We start from the raw sequence: 25,052 nt of genomic DNA on the forward strand, positions 1-25,052 counted from the left end.
CCCTTTTCAATTGCTCATACATTTGCATTGTACCTTTAAATTCTAAATCAAAGTATTAAAAGGATAATAATTCGACTCCTAATTATCATTGAGAAAAATGCATCAGTGTTGTTTTAATTAAAGTCAACATTCCTCAGCAGTTTGAGAGTCAGTGACTCCGCTTCAGGAACACAGGACGGACACACACTCACTGCGAGACTCTGATGGTGGGCTTGTGTTCGGGGCTGTATCCGTTGGGACTGGAGCCCTGATCGATGGACACGGAGAGCCCTCGCTTCCCATCGGTGGAGGCGGGAATAGACACGAGCGTGACCGTGTGAGGAATCCTGGAGCAGGGCGAGTCGGGCAGGGTGACCGGAGTCACGACGGTGCGGTAATAACACTGTCCACTAGAGGGAGACACAGCAGGAGAAGAGCCGTTACAACAGGACATGCTTTTACAACTTTAGATAAAGTTAAAGGACTGAAACGTTCATGTCATATCATATCATGCATCATGTCACATTTTACTTCTGTAAATAACGTTAGAAACATCTTCATGCATGGCTTAAGAACTAGTTAAATCGTTCAAACATCCAAGTGTCATGAAACTTTGTTTCACACTGTAGATTTTTTCTTATATACTTTTATGAATGCACATGAAACACTTTAATCATTATAAATGAGTGGTGATTATGAAAAGAAAGGTATTAGGGGTCATCAATCATTCTGGGACAGAAACACTGCAGGTTTTATACATTTTGGAAAGTAGAGTTTAAATAAAAGCAGAATTTCCCCATATGTTATGTTAAAGTCACACCACAACATTTACAGGGTATTTTATTGATTTATTGAAATGTTGTTCTGGCTCATACAAACATGCGATCGATGAAATCATCAAACTGTAGATTTCAAAATATTGTTACAGTAACTGCAATGAAGTAAACATTTACTCAGAGTTCCTGGCTTTGCCTGTTAGTAAACAATAAATAAATAAATAAATAACTGTAAAATGTGTTTTACTGGCCAAGCGGTAAAACACTGTTTTATTCACATTTATTCATGCGTTTTTCACATGAGTAAAGCACATACTTTCAGAGCTCATTGGATGCTGTTGATTTGTGATGGTACGATATGAAGATAACACACATCTTCTGCACGGCTACATCACACCCACTCAACAGGACATATTAATAACACATAACAACAGCTCATGCTAATGTCCTGCTTTAGAAATAAAGAGCAATATCTGGTCTCGCTTTATTTTGATGGTCCCTTTAACACATTCTGCTGACTATAAAAGTAACGTTGCACCTACATGTCCACTAACTCTCATTAGAGTGTTAGTAGAGTATTAGTAGACTGGTAGGGTTAGAATAAGTTACTTATAGCCAGTAGATTGTCTGCTAGGGGATTATCAAAATAAAGAGTTACCCAATATCTTCCAGCGGTCAGCAGAACTGGACATGACTGGCGTGTCCGTGGGCTTATTTTGGTTTTGGTTTTTAGGTGTGACCAGGGCTTGATATTAACACCCTTCAACCACCAAATGCGTGTGTATTTCAGCAGTGGGGTGTGACGCAGTCACTCCTAATAGACACTTCGCCAGGTTGAATTTTACATATAATATACAGTTTTCAAATGCAGTCTTTTAAAAAGGCATCTGAAATAATAAACTAAGCCCAATGTAGTGTTGTCAAAAAATATTGATTTTTTGCTACATATTGATCCTGAAATATCCTGGGTTTTTTTTTTTTTTTTTTTTTTACATTTTTAGTGTCAGTACTACATTAAACTACTATATAATGTTGAATATAATGTATAATAATGCAATGAGGGAATATTTGTGGTTGCTGATAATGCCAAATGTCTTATGTTACCAGTAATAAGAGGTCTACATTATTTTAAATATATCTAGTCAGTGACAGAGTGCAAGCATGTTCATCTAAAATAATTCTGTATTTTCAGCTTCAGAATCATGCATATTTTTATTCTGGTGTCTCTATTGTCTATATTGTATTGTGAGTCCAGTATGTATCGAATCATGACATGAGGGAATCCTTACACCCCTACTAGCCACAGTGTCTGGTGAGCAAGAAAGTTCACGTCGAGCCCCGGGTGTCACTCACCAGTAAAGTTTGGAGCGCTCCACCAGCGCATACGTGTCTCCATCACCGATGAAGGCTCGGCAGTTCAGACAGGTGAAGCATTCTGGGTGATACTTCTGCTCTCCGGCCACCTGGAACACAGAAACACTGAGATCAGACCAAGGTTATAATCGTTAACGAAAACGAACGAAAAAAAACGAAAACTAGGTGGGAAAAAACATTGTCGTTAACTGAAATAAAAATAAAAACGAGGCATTACAAAAAAAAACACGATAACTAACTAAAACTGTAATGTGTGTTTGGCAAAACTAACTAAAATAAAATAAAATTATAGAGTAAATGTCCTTAGTTTTCATCTTTGTCAATGTCTTTCATAGAGCAAATAACGTTATATCTTTCAGAGTTGACATTTCCGATCATAGACATACAGTTTCCGACTAGCAGTGTTTCCCACACATAGACTAATCGTGGCGGTGCGCCACAGAATCAACACTGGTCGCCACATATTGCGTTTCGTCATTCATCTTTTTTAATGCCATTTATGATGAGTATTGTATAGGGTAAATTTAGTATAGGGTGTGAAAATTGTACAGCGGTGGGATTTGTATAGGGTGTGAATGTTGTATAGAAGATGTGTAGATTTCTGGTACGGCGTGTGGATTTTGTAAGAGGTAAAGGAATTTCAATGGGGTGTGAATTTTGTATAGGGTCAGGGTCTAGCCATCTCTCTCTTTCTCACCCATGCACACTAACTCACGCACCCACGGCACACACACACTAAAAAAATTGAAAAGCTGTATTTGAAACAGCTGATTCATTAATGCAAGGGACTTACATTCTTTTGTTTAGCATGTTGGACACAATTTGTAAACTTAACATAGAAAAGCAAACCACATCAGCATCCAGCTGAGATGGTGCAGTATCTTGCCATCTGTCTGGATCTCAGTGTACTTGAAGTGTTCAAAATATTCACTGTTAATTAATGATGTCAAGTATATGCAGTATTGTATTGCTATTCAACTGCAATGATTTGCCGTAGAGCTGCAGCACATGCATCTAATGCTGGGCAGTCCAATTCATTGAGTAGCCTAGTTCATTTTGAGATGGTTCATCTAAATGTGTTGACCCTCTAGAGTTTATTTTTTATTTTTCATGTTCTTTTCTCAGACTGAGCTCCCTGACACTCTGACAGCAATGTCTTGTGTGGCTCAAAAATGGGTTGAATACATGCTGTTCATGTACGTCTTCTTTAGTCTGTTGGCTATTTAGGTTTTTTCCTGGCACACGTCACTTACACATTTTGCACTTACTGCGGAGTCTTGTGTAGACTGTTTACATATTTGTGCCCATATGTACATTTTATGTACTGGTGTTATTGTCGAATACATATTTCTAAAATTGTATGATGTTTTTGTTGAGTTATTATTACACAATACTTTTTCTGACCTTTTTGAATCTTGCCCCTGACAAATAACCCAAATTACAAACAAAAAAAGACTATAACTAACACTAAAACTAATAAAAACTAAACTAAAACTAAGCATTTTCAAAAAATAAAAAATATTAGCAAACCCACATTTTAATAACCCACATTAAAAAGTAATTAAATCTAAATTGAATTTCAAAACAAACAGTCAAAACGAGAAACGCTGAGATCAGACGCGCTTTACACGCTCTCCAGATGTTCAACACAGAAACGCTGAGATCAGATGCGCTTTACACGCTCTCCAGATGTTCAACACAGAAACGCTGAGATCAGATGCGCTTTACACGCTCTCCAGATGTTCAACACAGAAACGCTGAGATCAGACGCGCTTTACACGCTCTCCAGATGTTCAACACAGAAACGCTGAGATCAGACGCGCTTTATACGCTCTCCAGATGTTCAACACAGAAACGCTGAGATCAGACGCGCTTTACACGCTCTCCATATGTTCAACACAGAAACGCTGAGATCAGACGCGCTTTACACGCTCTCCAGATGTTCAACACAGAAACGCTGAGATCAGACGCGCTTTACACGCTCTCCAGATGTTCAACACAGAAACGCTGAGATCAGACGCGCTTTACACGCTCTCCAGATGTTCAACACAGAAACGCTGAGATCAGACGCGCTTTACACGCTCTCCAGATGTTCAACACAGAAACGCTGAGATCAGACGCGCTTTACACGCTCTCCAGATGTTCAACACAGAAACGCTGAGATCAGACGCGCTTTACACGCTCTCCAGATGTTCAACACAGAAACGCTGAGATCAGACGCGCTTTACACGCTCTCCAGATGTTAAACACAGAAACGCTGAGATCAGACGCGCTTTACACGCTCTCCAGATGTTCAACACAGAAACGCTGAGATCAGACGCGCTTTACACGCTCTCCAGATGTTCAACACAGAAACGCTGAGATCAGACACGCTTTACACGCTCTCCAGATGTTCAACACAGAAACGCTGAGATCAGACGCGCTTTACACGCTCTCCAGATGTTAAACACAGAAACGCTGAGATCAGACGCGCTTTATACGCTCTCCAGATGTTCAACACAGAAACGCTGAGATCAGACGCGCTTTACACGCTCTCCAGATGTTCAACACAGAAACGCTGAGATCAGACGCGCTTTACACGCTCTCCAGATGTTCAACACAGAAACGCTGAGATCAGACGCGCTTTACACGCTCTCCAGATGTTCAACACAGAAACGCTGAGATCAGACGCGCTTTACACGCTCTCCAGATGTTCAACACAGAAACGCTGAGATCAGACGCGCTTTACACGCTCTCCAGATGTTCAACACAGAAACGCTGAGATCAGACGCGCTTTACACGCTCTCCAGATGTTCAACACAGAAACGCTGAGATCAGACGCGCTTTACACGCTCTCCAGATGTTCAACACAGAAACGCTGAGATCAGACGCGCTTTACACGCTCTCCAGATGTTAAACACAGAAACGCTGAGATCAGACGCGCTTTACACGCTCTCCAGATGTTCAACACAGAAACGCTGAGATCAGACGCGCTTTACACGCTCTCCAGATGTTCAACACAGAAACGCTGAGATCAGACACGCTTTACACGCTCTCCAGATGTTCAACACAGAAACGCTGAGATCAGACGCGCTTTACACGCTCTCCAGATGTTAAACACAGAAACGCTGAGATCAGACGCGCTTTATACGCTCTCCAGATGTTCAACACAGAAACGCTGAGATCAGACGCGCTTTACACGCTCTCCAGATGTTCAACACAGAAACGCTGAGATCAGACGCGCTTTACACGCTCTCCAGATGTTCAACACAGAAACGCTGAGATCAGACGCGCTTTACACGCTCTCCAGATGTTAAACACAGAAACGCTGAGATCAGACGCGCTTTACACGCTCTCCAGATGTTCAACACAGAAACGCTGAGATCAGACGCGCTTTACACGCTCTCCAGATGTTCAACACAGAAACGCTGAGATCAGACACGCTTTACACGCTCTCCAGATGTTCAACACAGAAACGCTGAGATCAGACGCGCTTTACACGCTCTCCAGATGTTAAACACAGAAACGCTGAGATCAGACGCGCTTTATACGCTCTCCAGATGTTCAACACAGAAACGCTGAGATCAGACGCGCTTTACACGCTCTCCAGATGTTCAACACAGAAACGCTGAGATCAGACGCGCTTTACACGCTCTCCAGATGTTCAACACAGAAACGCTGAGATCAGACACGCTTTACACGCTCTCCAGATGTTCAACACAGAAACGCTGAGATCAGACGCGCTTTACACGCTCTCCAGATGTTAAACACAGAAACGCTGAGATCAGACGCGCTTTATACGCTCTCCAGATGTTCAACACAGAAACGCTGAGATCAGACGCGCTTTACACGCTCTCCAGATGTTCAACACAGAAACGCTGAGATCAGACGCGCTTTACACGCTCTCCAGATGTTCAACACAGAAACGCTGAGATCAGACGCGCTTTACACGCTCTCCAGATGTTCAACACAGAAACGCTGAGATCAGACGCGCTTTACACGCTCTCCAGATGTTCAACACAGAAACACTGAGATCAGACGCGCTTTATACGCTCTCCAGATGTTCAACACAGAAACCTTTATACTTTTTTTTTGCTATCCACCTTATTCCTGACGACCTCACTGCGTTTTGAATTATGGGGTGGCACTTCCGGTTTGTGGAACTTCCATTCAAAAAGGCTAAAACAAATCATTTCAAATCATAAAGTTGCCCTACAAATAAAGCTGATCCGTCAGTTTGACTGGATGAGCTGTCAATTTCCCTTCATGATTTATTTTCAGACATCATGAGAATAACTTTATACTTGGTATTTTAACGTGACATATGTTATAACAAGAATATTTATGCCAAGAGCTCTTTTCAGTCGCTGCTTTCTTTTCCTCATGATTATTTTCTTTTTTCCCTTTGCAAACTGCTGTAAAAATATGAAAAAGGACAACATATACTGCACATTTGTGGTCTGTTCACCCGAATTTAATTTACAATATATTCCATTAATAATTCACTGGAATTCACGAAGAATCTCTCGTTAGTCTCAAATCCTCATGTCTCTGTCACTTTTCAATTTCCTTTTAATGTTCGATGGTTGAAGGGTGAGTAAATTAATGTCATCTCACTGTGACAATTTTTTAATGTATTGCGTTCATTTTCACTGATTGTTTACAGCTTAAAGGAAGTTACACCCATAATTCACGCAAAGCGTCATGGGGTGTAGGAATAAGGTGGATACACACTTATATGTGTGTACTGGAAGCTTAAATAAGGTAAATTCATTGTGTGTACAAGCATACTTGGCAATAAAGTACTTTCTGATTCAGATTAGGATGACAACATCAAAAAAGTCTTCAGGCGTCCTGAACACATTATTCGATCAATACACTCATTCATTCTGTTTTAGTTCAGAGTCATGAGTGTAAGTGTTGAAGACAAGAGAGAAACAAACCAGATAAATGACTTAACACATCTCATGTCTCTCAGCTTCATTCGTTTTTACTGAGCCAAATGTCGAATATGAAAAATGATATTTATGTTCCTAGATGGAACTGTCATTTGCATTGATCTTCATCTAAATGAAGAGTGACCTTTCATACACACCAGGATGTGAATGCAGTCTCAAACTAGCTGAAGTTGATGCTTTAGTGATCATCCCACTGAGAAAGAAGGACAGAAGGTCAGACAGACTTGTCTACAGCTCATAAGGAACTTGTTTTCATACAATGGCGCCAAAAAGTGTGATAACGCTTATGACACACCATGTTAAATCAATATCAAGAGTCTGTATACATGTGTTCAAAAACATAATCTGAACTTGTTTGAATCAGCTGGTGTTTTAGTGGATACATGAAGTCAGTTTTTCTCAAGTCTTATACATGGTCTTCATTTTCAATGATAATATTATAATATTCAACTTTATAATAATACTACTAATGATAATACAGGATTGATGTATTATGAAACATTGTGATCAAATAATTTTTGAAGAAATGTCATTACACAGCCAATATTTAAGGCCAGTTTTTGTTTAGCAACAGTTTCTGGGTGTTTTTCAAATAGGAAACAAATGTGACGCCATGATCTTAAAAGATGTGTACTAAATAGGTCTTTCCATTTCTTGGAATCTTTTGTCTTTGACAAAATTTTTGTACCATAAATTATGTGTGAACGACACCTACGACGGGGGAAAGGGGACGACATCTCTCAGTGATGTCACGGATTGCCCACTGCTTCCTCATTTCAGTTGCTCTCAACCAACACGGAAAACAGAGCTGACAGACCACCGACACGTCTGAAAATACACAGCACATCCGCGCCCACAGAGAAAACATCTACTGTACATCAAGATCTACTGCAAACAACGCTTTCCAGTCAAGAGATCTACGCAAAAGTCTAAAAATGATCTTTTACAAAACTGGGAAATGTAGAGTCCCTCATTACCATATGTTAATAATGACATCAACAGTTGCCTGACATCCACTTTTAATCAATTACAGACATTTCAACACATCAGCAAAGCTCCAGTAGGAAAACACATCTCCCGTGTTATTATTGGGGACGCAGAAAAACGTTTTAATGTTAAAAACGCCTATGTAAGTTGTCCTGTTCCTCTGTTGTGTCAGTGATGGGCTGGACGGACGATTGAGACATATGATTTAACGTGTTCACCCTTTATTCAAATATTATTAAAGATTTTGTCAGCATATTGCATAGTTGTGCTTGTAGTCAATTGTTTTATTTATGGTAATGCAATGAAACATGCCAAATCGTGCGACATAATTTTTGGCCATGCTGTCATAAACAAATTATGAACACATGCAAAAACAAAAGAGAACCAAAGAAATATTAATAACTGATTGCGTTGTAGTCAATGTATGCTTTATTTCCAGGGAGATTTTAGAAATAGAAATCTTTACTGTCACTTTTGATCAATGTAATGCATCCTTGCTAAATAAAAGTATTAAATTATTTCATTAACGGTAGTGTATAGTGTTAAAAAAGATTTCTATTCCAAATAAATGCTGTTCTTTTGAACTTTCTATTCATCAAAGAATCCTGAAATAAATTGTACACAACTGTTTTCAACACTGATAATAATTATAACAATAAATGTTTCTTGAGCATCAAATCATCATATTAGAATGATTTCTGAAGGATCATGTGACACTGAAGACTGGAGTAATGATGCTGAAAATTCAGCTTTGATCACAGCAATAAATTACACTTTACAATATATTAAAATAGAAAACAGTTCATTTAAATTGTAATAATATTTCACAATATTACTGTTTGCTTTGTATTTATAATCAAATGAACGCAGCCTTGGTGAGCAGAAGAGACTTATCTTAAAAACATTAAAAATCTTACAGATCAAACTTTTGTACAGCCGTGTCTGTGTATATATATATGTATATATAAATAATATTTTCATACATTCCTCATACATTATTTTGGTGGTTTAATCGAACTTTTAGGGTCATTAAAAACAAATATCCCCTCCAGTCATTACTTTTGGTCACAACTGTACATGTTTCTACTAAACTACATGAACTACTGTGGAAGACAACCTTGTTCTGGGTATAATCCCACTATGATACCACTTCTGAGTATGACATACTGGACACACGCTCTTATGTCATATGCTGTCCACACAATAATTCATCCTCCACTCGAAATATTACAGCTCACACTAAACAGGAATGAAAACCCACATCTTGAGGCATGTTGCCAGTGTTTACATGTTTGGCAACAACTGGGCCGACGAGTGATTTCAAAAGTGATGTTTAAATATGGGAAAGACTGGAATTCACCACTTTCCAGTCACACTTATACTTCCTTCTGTCTGCTGTTCATTCCTTCAACAACACGCATGAAATCTCTAGAGTCGTTCAGCCATCTGAACGCACCTCTAGAAACCCAACACTCATCATGGCACCTGCTTCTGCTCGGAAAAACCGTTCTGGGGAAATCTCCACCATCACAAACCCCCCAGTGATGGGCAGGGAAGTTTCTCTGCTGATGTAACACAGCATTCAGCCCTGAGGGACAGACGTACAGTATACAGCTCTCCACACTGTCAAACACACTGCACTTCTGTACCTCATGCACATTCATCTAAAGGATAATGAAGCATTTAACCAGTTAAACCTACTGTATGTCTGTCCTCACAGCCTTGTTTTACATAGCACTCCTTTAAATAAGGCGTCTACCCTGGATAGCAGTTCTACAGATGCACAATTTTACGATATATTTGACAAAATCAAAAGTACCAAAAGGCATAGATTCACTACAGCACTAGCCATGCTAATGTCATGGGTTTGATTCTCATGGAGTATATTGTACTGATTTAAACCCCTTTTACTGGATCAGAGTCTCTGCTACATGAATAAATGTGAATATCGATCGGCACATTTCCATGTCAGTGTGTCCCAGTGCCGCAGCATCCGCATCTGTACACACACACACAGAGACTGGGACGTGATGCCAAACATGACCCGGTTTACTAGTCAACGATCATCTACTGCTAGGGGACAATTCCATGTAAATTAATCAGAATAACAATAATAACGAATGATCGTTTTAGGTCAATAATTCCCCATATCTTATGATGCCAGAAGACTCTATGAGAATGAACCAAACAGAAAATAACGTGAGAATGACCATTTGGAAACAAGGCCAACTGTACAGTTATTATGTTGTGTTGCAGTTTGATCAAATGAAGGATAAATCAAGCACCAATGCTACATTTCTCTAAATGTCATAATCATTTGTTAACAAGTATTCATTACTTCAGCGAGCTCATTGTTTCGGCCTTTAATATTACATTGTTTAAATTCATATATATTTCTGAAATACATTAGACAGTCACCTCTGATAACAGATCCCTCTAAATTGTAATGTGGACTCATGCATTTTCTGTAAAGCTGCTTTTGAAACGATGTGTATTGTGAAAAGCGCGATACAAATAAATGTGAATTCCAAATTTAATTGAAATCATTCTCATGTAAACATCCAGATTCAATGAACTTTACATCTACTTTACATCTGCATCTACACACATGCTTGAATATGTTTAAATTATAATGTTCTGTAAATCAATCAGCATCTGAATTTCCTTTTAAATGAATCAAATAAAACATGTAAAAAATCATCTAAGCTGAAAATGAATGAAATCTATTCCACATGTGATGCATGAAGGCTGTGTAAAGTCCCATCAGCACGAGAGAGAGAGAGAGAGAGAGAGAGAGAGAGCATAGGCTTACCTTCTTCTCTCTCTTCCAGAGTTTGAGACAGCAGAAGCTCCAGTAAAACACATCGCCGACCATGACCAGCGGCTACAGCGTGCGGATCATTCTAGCGAAGCCGGCACAAAAACACAACACGGACCACACGCCCAACGCTGAGCTCATCCCAGAACCCTCTGCTACTCCCTCTCTCTCGCTCGCTCACTCACTCGCTCTGAGTGGGTGACTTCATCACTTCCTGTTGAGCGACACACACACCTCCCCCACTCGACCCAACCCTCCCACTGACACACACACAACCTCTTCCAGGGAAAACAGGCTCAAATCTTCAGCTATACAGCAAAAGGAAAGCCACCAACCTTGTAAACATGGCTGACGGTGTCATGTGATAACTGAAGTCTCTGCCCGTATCAGTCAGATCTCAACATTGTGGGTCGAGACCAGGCTTGTACAGACCAAACAAAAAGCAGGAGGAACACAGAGAGAAACACTGTGAATTCCCCATAAGCAGACACTCATTCTGAAGAATATCACTCAAAACTGAACAACACACACATTCAACACTTGAGTTTTCATAACAAACGGCTGGAATTAGTCATGGCAATGAAACTAGCAAGGGGGTCCAACAGCAACAGCAGTCGCTGGGAGTGAACAAATACAGATCCAGACAGACATGTTTGTCACTGAGCTCACTGAGAAAAACACGAATAAACACAAGAAACCGATGACATCGGGCAATGATAACACAGGCCTGTTGTGTGTGAATGTGGTGGGAGGAGGGTTTTCCACAGAACAACCATGTGGGACGCGTCTCAGTGTCATGACTTCATTACAGAACGCCACTCAACTTAAGTAACTACTGAGAACGACACTATAGCACAGGAGTCTTGTGAAGCTTTTAACCCAAATGAAGTGAATGATTTGAAACGCTCTTCACGGGCAGAAACTTCATTAACGCTCACTCACTCAGTATTGGTATACTAGTATTGGACTGTTTTGTAATTAGATATAGCAATTCTTATTAGTGCATTATAGGGCTGGGTATCGACACAAATTTCACAATTCGATTCGATTTCGATTCACAAGCTTGCAATTCCATTCGATTCGATTCAATATTGATTATTTTGGATATCTGGTACAATACATGGCACATTTTCTCAAGGAAAACAAATCTCTTAGCTAATGCTGTAAACTGTGGGAGTCAGTTGTAGCCTATAGGCTTCATTAGCCTACTATAATATTGAAGGTAAAAATTTATGGATTTGTATACGAACACATAAATTACACTTTTATTTATTTTTATAATAATTAAGTTATGAAATATAAACATTTAAATGGTGGCTGTCAAAAAAACCTGCCAGATTTATTCAAACATGCATTAAATATTGAAGAACATTAAAAATGATAATGAATATGTAATATCAAATCAAGTATATTTGTATAGCGCTTTTCACAATACAGATTGTATCAAAGCAGCTTCACAGTATTAAATTAAAATAAAATAATACAACAAGGTTTGTTTCTAGTGGAATTTATTGATTGATAGAATAAAATTAAATATCCCCAAAATATCCCCAACTGAGCAAGCCAAAGGCAACAGTGGCAAGGAACCGAAAAAACTCCATCAGGTGACCTAATGGTGTCCTAAAACTCCATCAAGTGACCTAATGGTGTCCTAAAACTCCATCAAGTGACCTAATGGTGTCCTAAAACTCCATCAAGTGACCTAATGGTGTCCTAAAACTCCATCAAGTGACCTAATGGTGTCCTAAAACTCCATCAAGTGACCTAATGGTGTCCTAAAACTCCATCAGGTGACCTAATGGAGAAAAAAAAAAAACCTTGGGAGAACCCAGGCTCAGCCGGGGGCCAGTTCTCCTCTGGCATTTATGAACTAGAGGCCGGATTGTAGTTTGAACTGTAAGATTAACAATATTATATGAATGCCTGGCCGAAAAGATGCGTCTTTAATCTAGTTTTAAACTGGGAGAGTGAGTCCGAGCAACGAACAGTATCAGGAAGACTATTCCAGAGTTTTGGAGCCAAATGTGAAAATGCTCTCCCTCCTTTGGTGGATCTGGATATCCTAGGTATGACCAAAAGCCTCGAATTTATTGATCTTAAAGAGCGCGATGGATTATAGGGCGATAGAAGATCGGTTAAATAGACTGGAGCTAAGCCGTTTAGGGCTTTATAAGTCAGTAGCAATACCTTATAATTAATACGGAACTTTATAGGTAACCAATGCAATGATGATAAAATCGGTGTTATATGATCATATTTTCTTGATCTAGTAAGAACTCTAGCGGCTGCATTTTGGACTAACTGTAGCTTGTTTATTGAGGATGCAGGACAACCAGCTAATAAAGCATTACAGTAATCTAGTCTCGAGGTCATGAATGCATGAACTAACTTTTCTGCATCAGAAACTGATAGCATATTACGTAGCTTAGCAATGTTTCTAAGGTGGAAAAAAGGCTGTTTTTGTAACATACGAAATATGATTTTCAAAAGACAGGTTACAATCGAGTATAACACCCATATATGGTGCATATATTTAGCAAAATGCTCCTCTCTAGAGTTAATTTTTCTAGCTGACTGATGAGTTTATGGTCACTGGATATGTTTTTTCTGAGGTAAATGACGTTACATGACATTGTTTACAAGCTGATTTACTGATGTCTTTCCACGGTTGAAACACTGATTGAGCGATAAGTTGTACTCTATCTTTTAACACACTTTCAGACGCTCATTCATGTTTATTTTGCGCTGTAACTGGTGTTATTAAGGCGGAAGAGAAGATCTTCGCTGTTGCTTCTCTTGAGCTGAGCCAGAGCGATCTCACGCCACAGCGACAAAACGGTAATTATGTTTTTGAATTTCGTAAGAAAATGGACGTAATTTGAAATCTGAGACTTTGTTTCATATCAATAGTAACAAAGCACAAAGATTTTTTCGATGTATTGGATGGGATGCGCGCTACAATGTTCCATTCATTCATCAACTGAAAACAGGATGACTAATCGATTATTGGGATTTAAGAATCGATATCGGTTCGTAAAAATGAGAATCGATTAAAATCAAGAAATCTATATTTTTTACCCAGCCCTAGTACATTATAATTATTTAAGGGAATGTATTTATTACAATCAACAATTCTGAAAACAACTTGGATGAATTTTAAGATAAAGAATAAATGGTTTACAGGCGGGGTTTACTGGAGGGGTTCGAGTGTTGTGTTGTCTGGAGCTTCAGCTTCTAGCAGGGGCTCAATAGGCAAACTGGTCCCAGGTGAAAGGCCAGGAAAAGACTGATCAAACACTTTCCCCTACGGAAAGGTCAAAGGAGAGAGAGAAAGAGGGATACGGCCCGTCTTTGAGCCAGGCCTGGGAGAGGAGCTCGTATATGAGTCTCTGGTGGCCAAACGCTGGTCCATGTCCTCGTAGTTCAGACCCTCACCTATGATCATGAACTTTGGATAGTGACCCACAGAACGAGACTGAGGGTGTCTAACCCTGAGAAACGGGATGTGAAGCTCTGACATCCAGGAGAGATGTCAGTTACAGGGAGCTGGTGGAGGGGGTTCGGGCATGTCCAACTGGGAAGAGACCGAAGATGAGGGATTACATCTCCTGGCTGGCCTGGGAATGCCTTGGGATCCTCCAGGAAGAGCTGACAGCAACAGGACTAAAAATATCCGGTAACACTTTCTATGAAGACCATGCTTATAATGAATTATAGCTCCATTTTTACTGATTTATAAGTATTACAATTCTATAGCTATATTTATAAAGACTCATTAAGACCTACACTGCATTATAAAAACAGTTATAGTTACATTTATATTATTTTTATAATTACTTATAAGTTTCAGTGCACATGCCCATAATCCATTATACACGGATTCACAGTTATTAATCAGTCAGTTGTATGGTTAATGTATTTATAAAGACGCAGCCTGCATTGCTATAATGTTATTGTCACGAACTGGTCTGAGACACGAAGGTTGAGGATCCAAATGCAGTATTTATTGAACAGGGTAATCCAAAGACGTAATCCAAAGTACAGGCAAGGTCAAACACATGAAGGCAGACCATACAAACAAACACAACAAGGCAGGGAACACGGGCAAAAGAGTAATCCACGGATCAGGCAAGAAATACAAAAACCAGGAGACATGAAACCAGGGAGAATGCTCAGAATTGCAGTGTAACACTAAACAAGACTTCGCAGAGAATGAATGAGAAAACCAGGCTTATACGGGGTGAGCTAAACAAGACAATGAGACACAGGTGAAAATGATAATGGATGAAGAGTTCGGGCAGTGAATTATGGGAGATGTAGCTTGTGAGGGAATGACAATAGTCTGATGTGGAGTGCCCTCTGGTGGCTCTCAAGGGCATCCAGCGGGTGACCGCTACAGTTATATTATAGTTGCAGTGACTTTTAGTAACTCAGATTTATTTCTGTCCAATAAGTGAATATATTGTTATTAATAGTGGTGTTGTGTTCTTATAAATACTTATTGTGAGTGATAATACAGTTACTAACCTCTATAAATGCATCATTGATGGCTTTAAGTAAAGTGAAAACACAGGATGCAATTTTCCTAAATCAAATGTTACGAAATCATGAAGATGTGCTCATTATACATTTTAAGTTGTTTACTTGTAAATGTAACTAATAAACAATAATTCCTGTAATATATATATATAAAGTATTTCAAACTCTTATAAGCAATACCATGGATATAGATTTTAACAAATCAAAATTACCATTCATGACCTCTAATGCAAACATTAGCCATTAAAGACATTGGTACAGCAAACAAGTGTCTCTGGATCTATTTTATATTTGATCATTTATAAGTCAGTGTATAATGGGTTATAAGCACACACATTGAAAAAACAAATGCATGACATAAAAAAAATATATATAAATTTAACTATAACTGTTGTTATAATGCAGTATAGTTCTTAATGAGTCTTTATAAATATGTTTATAGAATTGTAATACTTCTATGAATAAATCAGTATAAATGGGGATATAATTCATTATAAGCATGATCTTCATAAAGTGTTACCAAGAGACGCCATATACAACTCAATGTTCACTCCTTTAATGGAACGTTTAAATACTTCTATAAATATTCTTCTGATATAAAGTCTATGTTATTATTAGAGCCCGACCGATATGGATTTTTGGGCGCCGATGCCGATACCGATAAAAAAAGCCAGATACCGATATATCGGCCGATATTATTTATGTGTATATTATAATACAGTAGCAATATTATTTATGTGCATTATAGTACAGTAAGTTTGGACACACTTTCCAATTGGTGTGTACAAACTTTTGATGGGTACTGTATATAGAATACACAGTATAAACAGAATGAATATATAAACGTTTTGCAATGATCACTCAAATGTGGTGATCAAACACTTGTGTGACAAAGATATGTAATGGAGGCAGGGTGAATGATAGAATGAGAATTTGAGCTGTAACCAAACTAGTTTGCATTGCATTTTATATTATATTATATTCTAAATACTGTTGCATAATCTTCACTAACGACTTTTAATTTAGTCACGTTATTTAAAACATAACTTGTATCAATATATCAAAAGTGTCACTGACAAAACCTTATCTTCTATTTTTAATCTTAATTTCTCTAATATCTACCAGTGGAGGAAGAACTCAGATCTTTTTAGTAAAGTAAAATTAATAATATCATAATGAAAATGTTTATAATTACATATGTACAGTAGTTTTATACTATTTTAAATAAGTAGTAAGCAAAATGTACTAAACGTGAAACTAGGCTACTCTCAATGCAAAATGGCCCTATAATAAAGTTATAATTATATAAATAATTGGAATATTGCTTGATGTTGTAATGTAGCAGAATGAGCTTTAACACGGTGTCTACACCAGAGCATGTGAGCGGAGTGGAGTGGTGAGAATCTCCGCTCATCGCTCACGGAACTGTTCACCCCTCCGCTCCCCCGCTCAAAGCTACATCAGGCCGCTCCGCTCATTATCGCTCAGCGCTCAACGAGGTTTGCTTCGCGCTCCACTCAAATCGCCCCCCGCTCGCTCCAAAAAAGGAAAAAAATCTACATGTATATCACTTTTAGCTTAGACCACAGCCTTACCTCCTAAAGAACTAATGAGTAACAACAACATTTTTCAAATAGAAATGTTTTATTTCAAATTACAGGCCTATGTAAGAAGGAATATAGCCTACACAAAAAGTCCTGTAAAATTAAACGAATAAATGGGCCTAATAATCTAAATAAAAATTATATAAACAAAAATATGATACATTTTTTAAAAGTAAATTAACTATAAGGCCAGAATTTTGATAAGTGAACTTCTGAATTAAACTTCACAATTAAAATTTAAATTGGCTTCCATACACACAAACTGCTGTAAAATTAAACGAATAAATGGGCCTAATAATATAAATATTTTTACGGACGACACAAATTCGGCTAAATAAAACGAACCATTAAGTCTACTTGAATGAAAAAACGAATTTGTTTGAATATTACTCTATATTTAATTTACACTTTGTTACAAGTTACCGTATTCAATTTGCTAACCTTTTGTTTTCTTCCCAGCGTGTTCGCGTAGCTCACGTTCATGTTTTCGAGAGATGTGTCTTTTGAGATTCCAAAATGAATCTTTGCTGACTGAAACGATGTCTCCACATTCGTTTTCTTGTACCACATTATCATTGTTAGTTAGTTATATTAATAGTACACCTGACCTGTATGACTTCTCATTTTCCTTTTTGAAGTAGCCTACTTTTTAAACTCCATTAATGAGCCGAGTTTTGACTGAAAATAGTCTACTGTTGATGACTGTGCAAGACAGATGGATCCTGGTTTAGGTTTGACTGAGCATGCTTCAGACTCGTGGTGTAAGCGGAGCGAAATTGGAGCGGGAAATAAGGCGACGCTCCGTCCTTTTAAAAATGCCGCTCTGCGCTCTGTCCAAGATCCGCTCGCTCCCGCTCCACTCCGCTCACATGCTCTGGTCTACACCGGATGCGGCCGTTATTTTTTGCCACTTTTGCCAGTTCTTTGTGACAGCTTTTAGGTGCTTTATTGGCAGCGCCATCCTTACATAAATCACCGCACGCTGCATTTTTTAAAATATTAATTTATCGGCCATTATAAATGCCGATACCGATAGTTAGGAAAATGCCTAATATTGGCCGATAATATCGGCCCGCCGATATATCGGTCGGGCTCTAGTTATTATTGTTCACACATCACTCCTCAAGTTCTGAACTGGTAACAATGGCTACTGGGATCTCTTTCTAGGTCACGTACGCAGTTCGTTCCTGCTGACCAGAATCTTCCTCCTCACAGGAGTCCACAGACCTGGCCTCCATCCTCATTCAATCCCCTGATGAAGATGTGTGTCTGTCAGTCAAACGCAGGAAGAGCGTGCTGAGCCATCTTTAATTCACTTATCCCGAGTCTGGGGAGTTTAATCATTGGGACTGCACTGCCTGAAGCCTTCAGAGTGCCAGTAAATCACACAGCGAGCAAAGCAGACCAGACGTTTTAAATAGAAAAACACAGACCAGAGTCTACCATCTGCTTTATAGTTCCAGTAGAGAGAGGCTATTTGAGCGAAACCAAACCCTGGTCTTGACTAACATTGCAGAACAAGGGTCACCGTCCCACCGAGCAACAGAGAACGCATCCTGTGAGAGAAACCACGGCATGCCGTGTGGGTGAAAGGTTTTCTCAACCCTGTTAGCTGCACCTGCACTTTATAAGCGAAGTGTGTGTCCTGAACTCTGGCTATAAACTCAGCCGAGCTCAGAGAGAGTCCGTGTTCAGGACAGACTGAGTTACTGCAGGAACATTCAGCTTTAGGCAGAGGCTATCTAATACACTAAGTGGAAAATAGCATCAAAAAAGTGTTTTCTTTGCTCTGTTTTACTGTAAATAGCATCTATCGTTATTTGCACTTCGTATCGTATCTTAATATCATTATTATTTACACTGTGTAAATAGATGCCATTTACACTAAGTAGAAACAGCAGTATTTTCTTGTGTCTAAGTGTAAAGTGCATATAGTTGCAGATAACCTACTATCTGCTCCTCAGTGTATTGTCGCATATTATAAAACAGTGCAATAATAACAACATATTCAGTGTATATGATTATATTTATTAAAATCATGAATGGATGCTGCTTTATTCTAGCCATAAAGTCCTCCCCTACCCAATAAACACTATATTCTCACTATTTAATACCAGGTAGGCATTTTATGACCACTTTTTAAAGAAATGCCTCTCTAAGCTGATCCGCAATGGGGAAAGGGAGAAGAAATAGTTTGGGAAAAGGTGGATTTGAACTTAAAGGAACAGCACCTGCTTCCCTCTCCACGACACTGATCCTGTTATCATTGTGATTGTATCTGGCTCAATCAGACATTGGTGGTGGAGTTTGTGTAAATAGACACTCCAGTAATTTTAACATCTTTAACCCTTTTGTCCTTGACATATTCACCCATCACAAACGAAACCTCATGCATAAACTGTGTGAATGAATGTGAAGTGTTACTGAGGTGGGCTGTAACAGTTATACAACTATTTGCATGAATTTGTTAAGGTAATGAAATGTACTTGTTCAAAATAATTGTTATTATGTCCTCCTCCATCACACCCCTCACTCACATCCATTTCATTAAACTTCATTTGAAACGTAAACAAATTAAACATCAGAATTCAAAAACTGGAAAGAAATTAAATTCTAAAAACGCCAATAATTAAGCTCTCATTGTGTGTAATTTTTTCATTCTCTAATATAAGTACTTGTGTTTCAACACATCTTGTCAGCAATAATGCTATTTTGTTATTTTTAAACATGAGGAAGAACCACCTTAGAGACGTGAAATAGCTTCAGTCTGAATGAATGGTTTCTTGAGAACGAATGATATGAATCTTCACCATCACCCTAAAGAGGAAATGCTGGTCATGTTATTGCCGAGAAGATGATAACATTCATCTTCATTTGGAGTTTCTTTTTGAAATCCAAAACAACAGAGAAGGGTTTGGATTCATATAAAACTGCATATTAGGAAGGAATGTTTGAGTATGTGTAGCACAGAGACACGCAAACTTCATATTTTTATCCTTTAATATTCACAGACGCTATAGTCCATATTGCCACTTGCTTAAGTGTGCAGCCCTACTTTTGATTTATTCATTCAACGTTTGTCAAATTACATGACATTCCGTTTTATACAGTAAATAATATTTGTAAGACTGTATTCCAATATATAATAATTGTTGCTTCTAGCAAAAAAAGCCATAAGTAGATGCTGGTATAAACCTAATCCTCCACAAATAAAGGATTGGATTGATGTCTTAAAAAGTGTTTTCAATATGAATTGAAATCAGAAGGATTATTTTGTTGATTTCTGGTTCAAATGGACTGAGTATATAACTCCTATTGAACCAAATACCTTTTTGATATAGATTGATTTTTGTCTTTTTTAATTATGAGTGATCCAACTACCTCCCCCTTCTTTTGTAAATAGTTTCTGTGTTGAAACCAAAGATAACTTAAAGAGATATATTGAGGTGTTTGGTATTATGAAGAACTTTGTCACTGGAAAGTCTTGCTATTCCAGTTTAAGGAATATTTTTTATAAACTAGTAAAGCTGTAAAAGTGACAAATGTGAACAGATGTGAATTGTATCCCTATGCGTAAATATAAGAAAATGGACTGGATTCCGCGATTCGTTCCGCGTTTTCCACATCACAGAACTCATAGAATTCTACGCATGTCGCGATCCCAAATGCACGTTAAACTGACTGAAACTCAGAGCAGATGTAGAGATGACGTTCATGTGGAGCAGCGTTTACAGTGAACATGTTTTACTCTGAAACACATATAGTAGTGCTGTGCATATAATTATAGGCTCTGCAATATCGCAATTTCAGTTTTATTTCGATGAACTGTACAGCCCTAACTTGAAATCAATGCGGACACTGTATAATGGCTGATCCACAAGTGCAGAATTGACAATGCAGTTTTGTTTTTTGGGGGTCAAAATGATTTTCTGTATAAAGAAACCTGTACTGGCCACAGATACGCTGTGCCAAGACTATATTCAAACGAGTGTATATATATATATATATATGAGGATTCAGGCAAAATGAAGGAATTCATCGTGTTAATGAAGGAAAAAGGTCATAAATCATTCAAATGATCCTTCTTGTCCAATAAACAACTCTTGCTCTTATAAATAATACAGCTAGCAGTGAATGCTTTAAAACAAAAGGCCACACAAACTTTCCCTTCATTAACACGACCTCTGAATTATAGATAGCAGCTCCGTCATGATTTGCTCATGTGTGATCCGGCTGCAGTAACCGTGTGAATGGAGTGTGTAACTAGAGCGGCTGCGTGTGAGAAAGCGTAGGACAGGCAGGATTGTGGGGTGAGGAGAGACGGCAGAGATACGGTTTCGGACGGGTTGGACTCACCATGATGAGTCCGGTGGTGATGGGCTCTGAACAGCCATGACACAACTCCCCAAATTTGGCCCAGTAGTCCTTCTTACAGAAGAGACGGCCGTCCTTCTCATAGTACCAGTGTGAGAGAGACGCCCCGCACTCACAACACCTGCGGATCAAACACCACACACACACAAGGTCAAAGGTTATCATTCTCAGAACATTCATGCACTAATAATGTTCCTTTAGCACTGCTAAAGCAATAAATAAAACAGTCTACACAACGTCCTGCTGTCCTCATTCACACCACGCCACACCACAACAGGAAGTCCAGCTGAAATGAAGAAATGAAATCTTCTACTGCTGCTTAAGAGTGATGTATTCTAGAAGACCGTGTTTGATCAGCTCTTCTCTTCAGCATTTACCCCCAAACACAGGCAAGCAAGCTTTCCTCTCAAATCAAATTGTGATTTTTCACGAGTTAGGGAATTTATTAATCATTAGAATGTGTTAATCAATAGATGTTAAGATCTGAATTTGCTTATTTTATTTATTATCTTTTAAACTGTGAATAATTAACTTCTTTTCCCCTTCCCCTTTGTGCGTTTCATCACTTTTTTGAATGGCTTTTTATGTTGGTCCCAAACTTGGGTCATGACATGAATATTTACGCTAATCTGCTCTCGTACGTTGGTAGTGGAGCATTATGACGAGTATGAGTGTTAGCAAACAAGATATCAGACATGTGCATTCATGACGTTGGCCAACAAAATACAAACTGAAATGGACCAACATCCTATGAAATTCTGAGGTTTGTTTAACAACAGACTCATTTAACTAGAATTAGGTAATACAGAGAGGTTGTGAGTGCAGTCATGAGACACAACAGAGTATATTCACAACGCAGCTCTGTCTCGAATGACCTCTCGCTTTTATAAATGGTTACTACCTCACTTACGTGTAAATATTAAAGGTGCAGTAAGAGATTTCTGAGAATCATTGTTGAACACTTGATATCTGAAATCAGCCCAAACACAACACTCCCTTCATTGCTCCACCCCCAAAATGCACAGACACACAATGCAAGAGTGGATGTCTGTTTATCATGGATGAAGCGAAGCAAGATAATGCTTTGCGAAAAATAAAGTCATGATGAACAAACAAAAAGGAAGAACAAAACGTGAACACAGTACACGAGTATTTACAAGCAAGAGTTGGTTGTTAGTCACCAACAGCACAGCAGCTTCAGAGAACAATGACACTCAAAACCAGTGTTACGCACATATGGAACGGAATCAAAGCAACCTCGCGACTGTTTTCAGGTTTTCCAATATTAACACAAGTCCTAAAGCTCTTTCCTGATCATACCCTTCTTTTTCCAGTGATATTCTTCTGACTTTTTACTCTTTTGTAATGTCTCTCAGCCATCTCTCTTTCTACAGTCTTTCTTCAAATCTCCCTCTTGCTCGTTCTCTCTCCTCCCCCATCATGAGTGGACACACCCCTACTGCTGATTGGCTCACTCTCTCTCCTCCCCCATCATGAGTGGACACACCCCCTACTGCTGATTGGCTCACTCTTCTCCCCCATCATGATTGGACACGCCCCCTACTGCTGATTGGCTCACTCTCTCTCCTCCCCCATCATGATTGGACACGCCCCCTACTGCTGATTGGCTCACTCTCTCTCCTCCCCCATCATGATTGGACACACCCCCTACTGCTGACTGGCTCTCTCTCCTCCCCCATCATGATTGGACACGCCCCCTACTGCTGATTGGCTCACTCTCTCTCCTCCCCCATCATGATTGGACACACCCCCTACTGCTGACTGGCTCTCTCTTCCCCCATCATGATTGGACATGCACCCTACTGCTGATTGGCTCACTCTCTCTCTCCTCCCCCATCATGATTGGACACGCCCCTACTGCTGATTGGCTCACTCTCCTCCCCCATCATGATTGGACACGCCCCCTACTGCTGATTGGCTCACTCTCTCTCCTCCCCCATCATGATTGGACACGCCCCCTACTGCTGATTGGCTACAAGTGTGTTGTGGTGATTGGTCCGATCCACTATCAACAGCGCTTTGCCTACTGCACCTTTAAGGTCACACATTTCCATGAAAACATTATGCAAATCAAAGCAATTAATGCCGTTCTTCCACAATATCTGTGGTGTCATGTGAACTGATGTTAATAGTTGGTCTCTATGGGTGCTGTGCAGTGACACACACGGCACTGTTACTGTGTTTTATGATTACTGGAACACTGGATTGACTGGCCAACAACCACCACCACTACTGTTTTATAGTCTAACAATTAGTCTTGCTGTGGTAGACTGTCACCAGCTTTCGGCCATACACCGATTACATTATTTTCCCATCGCAGCACCTCCACTGTTGCTTTGCTTTTTTATTAAAAAAAAAAAAACTTTAATTCAGTTACACAATGGACAACCATTATAAACTGAAAATTTCGGTTTTCGGTTCGGTGTGCAGTGCAGCAGGAGTCGGATTTCACTTATTACATACAGGCCGATGTGAGAGATGACTGACAGGACGATGGCGGAGGATTTGGTGTGCGACAGATCCTGAGCGTCAGTGACAAATATGTTATCTTGTAAAATGTGCGGTCGTTCCTTATGCACAGATTAAGCGTGATGGCGAAAGTGAAAAGCGAGAGAGTATTCAAAACCTATTTCAAAACCCTGCTCCCTGATATCTCCAACCCCTCCCGGTGTGACATGCCTACTAACAATGGATTACACCAGGAAACAAAATGATGCCTTCATGAACATGATAATACTGTTATAACTCAGTAAGAACATGTTTCAGCACAGCTGACAAGAGACTGAGCTTCAGCATGACGTCAGATGATCCATCATTGGTGTCATAACAGCAGCCAGAGGCGGATCTCTCACTGTCCTCTGGATTGATCTGATCACAGCCTGAGGGAGTCCAGCTCATTCATGACCATCTGCCACACAATGACCCCTGCCAACCCATCATGCCCTCTGTGACAGGAGCAGAAAAACAGACCTCTCCTGATCGAAACCCTTTCCAAATCAATGTATGTCAAGATAATATATGTCTTTACCTCATTATGACAAAAAGGGGTAAGTGAGTTGTTAATCAGTACAACAATCAGTTCGAGTACAGTGTGTTTTGCATATCATCATCACATGGATGGAAATCAGCTGATCAGAGTGAAGAAGAGGCAGTGTACTTCAGCATTACCTTCTCACGCCATAGGACCTAAATGAGAACTCAATGACTTCAAGGAAGCAGTAAAGAAACTTTAAACACTGGAAGTTGCCATTGACCAATGTTTCTTCACAGAAATGCAATTATACTGTATTTTACAGTTATTACATTAAAGGGATAGTTCACCCAAAAATGAAAATTCTGTCACCATTTACTCACACTAAAGTTATTCCAAACCTGTGTGAAGAATATGTGTAACCAAACAGCTGTGGGGTTCAACTGACTTCCATAGTATGGAAAAAAAAATGTATAGAAGTCAATGGTGCCCTACAGCTGTTAGGTTACACATATTCTTCCAAATATCTTCTTTTGTGTTCAGCAGAAGAAAGAAATTCATGGAGGTTTAGAACAATTTGAGGGCGAGTAAATGATGACAGAATTTTTATTTGGTTACACTTTATTTTAATGTGTCCTTGTTACACATGTTACATGTATTTACTATAGTAAT

The 25,052-nt window shown here is 39.1% G+C and overlaps 1 protein-coding gene across 4 annotated transcripts in view; it reads right to left on the bottom strand.

Moving 5' to 3' along the window:
- Positions 1-25,052, bottom strand: part of limk1a (LIM domain kinase 1a) — a 74,227-nt gene that overhangs the window by 11,885 nt on the left and 37,290 nt on the right. For 3 of the 4 annotated variants that reach the window (XM_084127602.1, XM_084127603.1, XM_084127601.1), the window contains 3 exons: positions 21,371-21,509; positions 2,109-2,218; positions 192-389 (listed from right to left, as the gene is read on the bottom strand). In XM_084127602.1, coding sequence (XP_083983728.1) covers positions 192-389; positions 2,109-2,218; positions 21,371-21,509 — 447 coding nt within the window. Of the gene's footprint in view, positions 1-191; positions 390-2,108; positions 2,219-10,865; positions 11,064-21,370; positions 21,510-25,052 lie in introns of those variants that run through there. The other variant, XM_084127604.1, reaches the window with a different exon arrangement.

The sequence above is a fragment of the Abramis brama genome, assembly GCF_963993115.1.
Source record: "Abramis brama genome assembly, chromosome: 10".
Taxonomy (NCBI): domain Eukaryota; kingdom Metazoa; phylum Chordata; class Actinopteri; order Cypriniformes; family Leuciscidae; genus Abramis; species Abramis brama.